This window comes from Impatiens glandulifera, chromosome 6 (assembly GCF_907164915.1).
Source record: "Impatiens glandulifera chromosome 6, dImpGla2.1, whole genome shotgun sequence".
NCBI classification, from domain to species: Eukaryota; Viridiplantae; Streptophyta; class Magnoliopsida; order Ericales; family Balsaminaceae; genus Impatiens; species Impatiens glandulifera.
The window spans coordinates 46,799,428-46,808,500 of NC_061867.1; the positions used below are offsets into that span (position 1 = coordinate 46,799,428).

Sequence of the window (9,073 nt, forward strand, 5' to 3'; positions counted from 1 at the left end):
TTGCAGAGAGCGGTCCTTTTGACTTTTTTTCCTCCTCTTCCGCTACTTCCCCATATAAAGTTTCTCATCAGTGTATCGAGCTCATTCATTACCTTCTTTGGAATAACCATTTGTTGCGCCCAATAGCCAACTATACCCATGACCACGGTTTTGATAAGTTCGATCCTCCCTGCAAGTGACCATCTTCCACATTCAAAATTACTCTCACATATATATTAATAATACTTCTTCAAATTTTCACCCCATGAAATTCAAATATTTGTATTTATGTCAATTATAAAAAAGTAATTAATTTATATTTATATAATTTTATATGAATTTATAACTCCAATACTTGTATTACCATGAATTAAAAAACAAGAAGTAATCAATTATAAAAAAAAGTGATAAGTGGAGGAAAATTGAGAGAATGTGAGAGAGAATGACGTGTCACCACGTCACTTTGGAAAAAGGATAAAGAGTGAAAAAGAAAGAAATTTTGTAATTTTTTAAGTGAATCAATTCTCACTCCCAAATTCTTTCTCTCAATTCTTTCTCTGATAAAAAATAGTTAATTTATATTTTTATAATTTCATATGATTTATTAATTTATAACTAGAGGATGAATAGGCATTACAACAAAAAGGATTTTCGACGACGCTTATATGCCAACGCATATTAAGCGTGGTAAAAGTTAAAAGAAAATAAACTTTTGCCAATCTTTATACCTCTACAACCACCTTTATTTTTCTTTATATACAAACTTTTTTAATAACCTTACAATTTAACTATTCTAAATTTTAATATTTGTTATGTTTTATTTTTAAACTTTAAAAATATTTTATTTCACTATTTTAATATTTTTAAAATTAAATTTGACTTAAAATTTATTAATCATAAAATTTTATTATTGTTTTTTATATGACATATTTTTTAATTTTTTTTAATATTATTAAATTTTTTTTATTAATTTTTTAATTTTATTATTATTTAAATTTAATTAATGTAAAATAAAAAATAATATAAACTAAAAATAAATTAATTAAACATTATATATATATTTAAGAATAAAAATTAACTTATTTATTTTTTAAAATTAAGAATTATTCTTTTGTAGGTATATAAAAAAAGCCCAATTCCAAGCCTTTTGTCATTTTCTATCATAATAGTTCATTTTCCGCAGCATCAACAAGCTAGTCTCTTCATTCATCTCTTTTCTTTGTAGTTTAAATATTCATCTCATCAAATTCTTCCATTCTTGATTCTTCGACATTCTTCACACTAGCTAGATCTGTATTCCGATTCATCTTTATTATGCTCATCCTTCTTCACCTTCAAGCCACACGTAAACGTCAATGATAACAAAAAAGACGTTTTTATAAATTCTTTCATCAATGGGAAACTGTAATGGCTGTATACAGTCACGCAAGGGAGGTTACAGAGTCGATAACGGAGCTATCCTTAATGATGCTAAAACCCTAACCGATAAGCATAAAGGCCAAGATCAAAGAATGGAAGAAGCTAAATCTAAAATGGATTCTCCATCTCTGCCTTATGTGAACGTCGATTCTTCTCTCCGAGCTCTCGCCGGTCAAGCTGAAGGTTTCGGCCGCTCTGCCATCGGCGGTCTTCACGATCCACTTTATCACGTTACTACTTTGGAAGGTCAGTTTATTCCTGGTTTCTCTATCTCTACAGTTCAATTGAAGCATGATAATGTTTGATCTGAATCTCTAGATAGTTTATTATGATTTCATAACGATTTCTTCTTCTGTTTATTATGGAAATTGAACTCGATTGTTATTTGTGAATAATTTAATCATTCCATTGACACATTTATGGCTTACTCTGCTGGTTAGTAGCTTAATAGCATTAGAATTGATAATCCACCATTGAAGTTGTATATATTAAGCACAAGCTTAATGATATCTACAGTTGAATTGAAGTATAATATTATTTGATCTGAATCTCTGGAGAGTTTATTATGAGTTCATAACGAATTCCTCTTCGGTTTGTTACAGAAATTGAACTCAATTGCTATTTATGAATAATTTCATCCTTCCATTGACATATTCATGGTTTACTCTGCTTGTTGGTAGCTTAATATCATTAGAAATGCTAATCCACTATTGAAGTTGTATATATTAAGCACAAGCTTTATGATCTCTATAGTTGAATTGAAGCATACTATTCTTTGATTTGAAACTCTCGAGAGTTTATGATTTCATAACCATTTTTTCTTCTAGCCAGTTAATTCTGATAATGTTATTGTTGGATCTCTTTAATATATTCCTTTAAATTCAGGTGCGTATCTATATCATCATTCTTTTTGATTTCTTAATCTATTATTGCTTGATTGAAACATATTTTAATGTTTTTTACTTTTTTTTGTTCAAATGTTTGCAGTTCCTAGTGAGCCATAATATCATTCTTAGATTTTTTTTCTCAAATCAATTCAGAGGCTGAAACAGAGTTCCATAACTTCTTTCAACAAGGATTTTCAACAAGGATACTCTAAGAAGGTTTGCAGAAACAGTCTCATTGGATTCAGCAAAACATATGCCGTGGCTTGTTGAAAACATTATTTTTCTTGGTCTTATTGGATTCATCCATGGAGCAGAAGATTGGTATCTTTTTATTTTGTTTCCTTTCAATTACAAATTAGTTTTTTCCCTTTCTGTCATACCTGATTTTTGGTGTTAAGTTCTGGCTTAATTTTGTTATATTATGAAGTTCCTTCATTTGAAGGAGATAAAGTTCATCATTTTTTCTCTTCCAATCAATGTAGTTTCTCCATTATTTGGATTTTAGAATGCTTCTGGGCCGATAAGAAGTTATAAGCTTAGATCATGTTTTTAGATGGAATTATGATACTGGAAGCCCTTGATACTTTTTATTTCTCTTATTACATTTTTTTATTCTTTTAACTTATGACACTTCCATTAATAGACACGCATAATAATTATGGATGGAGACTGCAATATATTTTTGGAGCAACTTTTTCAAGTCAATATTGGTGCCAATTTGAGACAACTCAATGCTGAGATATTGCTTGCCTTGTTCTAGAGGTTGCTGGAGAAATTTTTTACTACGGTTTCATCAGGTTTCTACAAGGTTTTTAGTTTTTTGTTTATTTATTTTCTGTTCTCATCATCTTTGGAATAACCCACATCTATTTATAATTAATAATCACTGCAAAACATGGAATTTCAGGATGATGAGCAGGGTTGGCTGTGTTTAGAGGATTTCTGTCTTTTTCTCTTCATCTAAGTCAAAACATGTTTTCCATGAGCATCTCAACTTTCTAGTCACAAAATTCAAGAATTCCCAAGGCAGATTTTTATCTTGATTTTCACTGAAGAAGGTTTGTTTTAATGTCATCCCTTTTTACTGCCATCTAATTTGACATTTCTGATATTGTTTATTTTTTTCATGCTTTTGAGTATTTATTGTCTTATCTATCTTGTTTATCATTACCCTTTACTTAATACTTTTGTGCTTTCATTTATCAGCAAAAATAATTTTGGGACACAATATTTAGAAAAGCTTCATTTGCTAAAGTTTAAGTTACATTCCTTGTGTTTTGTATGAGAAGTGTATGCAGAACATAGCGTACAATTGTCCAATTCCTTATATACATAGTATCAGGGTTGTTGCTACTTATTATGTATTCTGTTTTGTGTATTCACTAACTTTGCTTTCTTATCTATGGTTCATCTTTCTTGGGACAGGTATTCCATTAGCTGTCCAACTGGAAAGCCTTCGCTCTTTCCTATTTCTTTATTCTCAATCAGATGAAAGTTTACTTGTCTAACTTCTGGCTGAATTTCCTTCGCTGCTTGTTCCTCTGTCTAGTGATATTCAAGTTATACATCTTTTTGGTTGAATATTTTCATTCCAAGTGTACATTAAATGATTTTGTATTAATGACAAGAATATAATCTTTTCCTTTTTATCCGAATTTATGCATGTTATTATCTTCTTTCAGGATGTGCGAACTGCGATATCTTATATAATTTAACCTTCTTTGTTAAAACTATGACAGGTGAAAGTGGAAAATGGAGTCACTTTCTCGGGGAACTGCTAAGCTTAATGGTTGAATTTAAAACATTGTTACTATCTAATAAAAATGTGATTTTCTCGTTTTTACATCTGTTCTGGGCTGCTCAGGCAATAATCTTCTACTGCCAGAAACAATTGGAGAAAGGTCTTTAACTGATTTTATAGTACTTTTTTTGTTCATCTTATACATATTCCAGGCCATTGTATGATCTTTTCCTCTCCATTATAGTTTTTGGTACTTTATGCCTATACCATAGAGAGTTGCATAACTTTACTACAATATTTAGTAACCACATCCCATTCTTTTCAGTTTTGAAAAATCTAAAAAGAATCAGATGATGCATTTCATTGTTGGCTTTGCTCTAACCTTCCTTCTTTTGCACTGGTAAGTTGTCAAAGGTTCTTAATTTCTTTTGCTTGTTGTACACTTGTATTGCTACTGTGCTTGAGCATATGTTTTTTATATAATTGAGATCTTTGTTAACAAACTTGTGTTCCCCCGCCCTCTCCCTTCACTTTACAACTAAACATCCTTTCTTTGGTCAAAGGAGTGGACGGTCAACTCTTACATGTAAAAGATGTTAAAATATTGGCTAGCATTCTTTTGAAAAGGCGCCATGAATATCATATTCAACATGCAGAGTCTTGTCAAAAGTTGTCAAAGACAGGGGTTTATATCCTCTGGCTTCTACTAGAGGTATGTGAAGTTGCATAGAATTTAGAGGTATGTGAAGTTGCATAGAATTTATTGTTTGCATTTATGTAGGTTATTATTATATGGTATTTCAAAGTAGGAAAAATATCTAAATTAATATTCTCTGATTGGTAGACCTGTGCTGAATTTGTATCTTTTTCACCTGGTGAATGTGAAGACCTACTATTGGAGGTGCTGTAGGTAAAAGATTTAATACCTCAATTCTTGTAGCTACAAAGTCCATTATATATTTTTCTCTTGAAAATTGTTTTGCATTAGCAGCAGGGTGAGCCAGCCTCTAAAGATCCAGATGTTTTGCTGCCTTTCATAATTGTCTTGAGGAGTCCCACTAACTCATCTTTTGGAGCTATGAGTAATAAAAATCAGGTTATTTTTAATTCTTTTCACTATTTTGTTGAATTGGCTATTCAAATACTAAAAATTCGTTCCCCAAATTTAAAATACTTATGAACCCTCTAGGGAAGCTCAAGTGGCAATGGGTGTTATCTTGGAGACCAATGGTCTCAGGTTGATTCCCACTTGAACTCCCTCATCATGTAAAACCTCAAAAACTTATTTCTTTGTATGTCACTGGATTCTCAATACTTGAGTAATGCTACTTTCTATTTAAAAGTGGTCAATAGTTTTCTCTTTATGTGTTTAGAGGTGGTTGCTGAGCCAAAGCAGATTCCTCCTTTTCAGAATGAATTGATTAACTCATTGACTGCCTCTTTGATTGACTCCTCAACTAAGGAGGATGATACATTAATTGATACATAACTGTTATGATTTCTTTGTCGTCAAACAATAAGTTTTCATATTTGTCAAGCCAAATATGTTTTTTTTACAGTTATGCTTAAGTCAGATGATGAAGTTGAGAATGTGATTGCAAAAGTACAGAATGGAATGGCTGAAAAAGGTTTAATGCTTTTACGAATCTTAAATGACTTAATGACTATTTTTGCTGTTATTTGTATAAAAGTTTAATGAAATTTGTGTTTGACAGATGTGGTTGCAGGTCAAAAGAAAATTATTTCAGAGGTTGTTGCTATGAAGGTGGGAAGACCTGTCTCTCTTTCCAAGTTTGGTACCAACTGTGGAGGCCTTTTATTTTTTTTATTATTGATTATGTTTTGTTTGTATTTCCAGCTTTCCGAACTTAACTGCAGCTCCAAGCAATCTGATTTAGCTAAAAATCAGTTAGAAAGTTGTAGACAGATGCATGTAGAGAAGTTGTTAAAAGAATTCAAATAATTTGTATTTTATGAGATAGTTTTATTGCAAAAATTTATATTAATTTTGTTATAATTAAAAATGTCAATAATTAATAATTAGTATATATTAAATTTTCTTGATTATTAATTTAATTTAAAAAAATATTCAGATAAATTGTCAAAAAAAATTAATATTATAATATAAAGAATGGTTAAAAATGAAATAGACTTTTAGCAACGCCTAAATTAATGTTACCGACGCTTATTTCAGCGTCGTTATAACTTGCGCCCACCTTGCTTCTGGCGACGCAAGAATAAGTGTCGGTAATACTTTTAGCGACGCTTTTAAGTCCACTATAATATTTAGATCAAAATATGTTTTAATCTTACTTAAAGCTTTCGAATAGTATCAAAACAAACGATGGAGAAAAATTGAAAAAACGAAGGAGAGAAAATAATGTGGCGCAATCTAATTGGTTGAAAAATTAAAATAATTTTTCTTTATTCTCACTCTTCAAACTTTTTTTTTTCAATTATTAAGAATGTGAAGTCATTCTCTCTCAAATTCTTTCCTAAATTTTTCTCCCTTATTACTCCTCTAGTATCAAATAATAATTTTTTGATATGAAATATTAATTAAATATCTTTTCTTTTCTTTTAAGTTTGGTAATCGTTGGTATTGGAATTGACATTGAAATTGGAGGGTTCAATTTCAAATTTTATGTTTGTATACATTTTATTATTAAAAATTAGAATTTCAATAGAATTAAATCTACTGTAATTTTTAGGTTTGAATTGTAATTATTTTTTAAAATATTTTTTTAATGTTTTTCTAACAAAAATAACTTATTATTTTATAATTTAAAATACGTTAAAAATTTTCAATCGATATTTTTTTTTTTGGAATTTAAGATGTTAAAATATTGAATAGATATATTTTTTTTAATATATGAAGTTAACATTCATGTTAAATTATTAAATTATTTTATTAATCTCTTTTCAATATTTTAAAACAGATTTTAATGATGCCTTTACAATCTTAGAAAACATATTTTTATAATAAAACGTCAAAATTAAATTATTTTGTTAATCTAAGTAATTTAACCTTAACCCTTCTTCATTAGGTTTTACATCAATTATGTTTTTTCAATCTTAGAAAATAGATTTTAGTGATACCTTAACATCTTGGAAACAGTTTTTTCTCATTTTCTATATTTACTCATTTTAAACTGAAAAATATATAAACTTTTTAATATATAGTCAAAATAGAGTTGTAATATATTAAAAACTGATATCTTATAGTCGAATATATATGATTGAGTCAAATAACTCAGCTAAATATATGCAGATTTAAACAATTTTGAAATTATAATGTTTATCAGTTTTACTTTTAAACTATATATTTAATTTTTTAAATATTGAGTATATTATTATAATATATATTTGATATATGAGAAAGAAATATGTATATGAATAAAAAATAAACTTTTTACTATTTTTGAGTTGTTCTTTATTGTTAATTATATTTATTAAATAATTAATTTTTAAGTATTGTCTATTTAATGCCAAATTTATTTAGTTTAAAAATTATTTATTATTAATATTTTTAAACTTGAAATTTATATCTTTATTTAATAAAAAAGTCACTTGGGTTTATATTTTTATACTTAATTTTGTTTAACTAAATCTTTACTACTTTAAATTATATAGAATATTTAAAAAATATATCAAGTTAACCTAATATTCATTTAAAAATCCAATTGGACGAATATTTTGTATGGCAAAGTCTAAAATATAACTTCACTTATAATAGATTTTAAATTTATCTATAAACAAGTCGTAATGTTTGGTGGGTGGTACAATGTATAAATTATATATACCAATATTGTTATAATAGGGTGTTTTATTTTATTGTTTTATTATTAATATAATTTATATCCTTATATAATTTATACATCATATTTGGTATAAAATGATAACTAGTCCCATAAGCACAACATTATTCTTATATTACTTAATTTTAATTTCTTATTATACTTTATTAATATTATATATAACTTATTATTAAATAATATATTAATTATATTTTATTTAGTTTTAATATTATTATTAAATATAATCATTTTTTAATTTTTTCTTAGTACAATATTTTTTATACATAAGATAAAATAATAAATAATATTATTTATAATATAAGGAAATATATAAATAATAATAATAATTTTAAATTAATATTTATAAAACTTATACTACATTCTTTTATATATATATATATATATATATATATATATATATATATCCGACCCTAAATTATAAACCATACACCATTTTATAATTCATACCAAATATCAATAACATATACAATTTATACTATCCTATTTGATTACAATTTATACTTATACTTGTATAATTTGTAGGTACCAAACTTGGTGAAATACAATGCATGAACATATTTAATACTTATTGAAAAAATAATTATTACACTTAATCATTTATAATCATAAGCTTTAAAATACTTAGAAAAATATTTATAAAACTCATCAAATTCATAACATAAAATTTTTAGTTTAAAAATATATAAAATTCACTGTAAATAAAATAAACTAAATATGTATTGTGGGATGTAAATGTAATTGTAATTGGTATAATTTCTCTCGAAATGTGATTAACTGATATATACCATATTATTTAGGTAATTTGATGATTAACTTTAATATTAAATAAATTATGATATTTCAAGAAGTATGGTCTAAGAGACTAAAGATGTTAGTATTTAATTTTCAGTTATAAAAATAATATGTATTGTAATGAATTCAAAATAATAATATTTAATTATCATAATTAAGTGTCAAAGTGGTGGTCATTCATCACTTATATTTAACAAAAATAATTTTTATCGTCGACACTATTTCATTGGTTTGCTCGGTTTATCTATTTCTTCACTTATTATTATTTGTGTGATTGTTGAATATTTTACATTAAAATTTTAGTCTTTATTTGATCCAGGCGTGACAAACTAACACCCATGCCCGACGATTCCATGATGAAGGTCCTAGTCAAGTCATAAAATGGTCAACCGTGCTTCCAACACAAGAAACAATCGCAAGACACTCACGGGTGAAAA

The 9,073-nt window shown here is 27.0% G+C and overlaps 1 protein-coding gene across 6 annotated transcripts; it reads left to right on the forward strand.

The window, feature by feature from the left end:
- The first annotated feature begins 1,211 nt into the window (after nt 1-1,211).
- On the forward strand, nt 1,212-5,969 carry LOC124942593. Of its 6 annotated transcripts, none has more exons than XR_007099705.1 (9): nt 1,212-1,644; nt 2,439-2,606; nt 2,929-3,093; nt 3,193-3,343; nt 4,025-4,738; nt 4,871-4,936; nt 5,018-5,122; nt 5,586-5,654; nt 5,742-5,868. XR_007099705.1 is itself a non-coding variant. In XM_047483123.1 (2 exons), exons 1-2 carry the CDS (start codon nt 1,374-1,376, stop codon nt 2,262-2,264), a joined length of 306 nt encoding a protein of 101 aa, XP_047339079.1. In that variant the 5' UTR covers nt 1,224-1,373; the 3' UTR covers nt 2,265-2,279. The 6 variants fall into 6 exon arrangements, 1 of the variants encoding a protein (XP_047339079.1); XR_007099706.1 differs by lacking the exon at nt 1,212-1,644 and adding an exon at nt 5,885-5,969 and having other exon boundaries at nt 1,653-2,606; nt 5,742-5,791; XR_007099708.1 differs by lacking the exon at nt 1,212-1,644 and having other exon boundaries at nt 1,653-2,606; nt 2,929-3,082.
- Nucleotides 5,970-9,073: the final 3,104 nt, after the last annotated feature.

Bases quoted from the DNA above. Each gene is read 5' to 3' on its own strand.
- LOC124942593 (XM_047483123.1), top strand. From the start codon at position 1,374: ATGGGAAACTGTAATGGCTGTATACAGTCACGCAAGGGAGGTTACAGA. The intron at 1,645-2,229 runs GTCAGTTTATTC...TCTTCTAGCCAG, and splicing joins TCACGTTACTACTTTGGAAG to TTAATTCTGATAATGTTATT.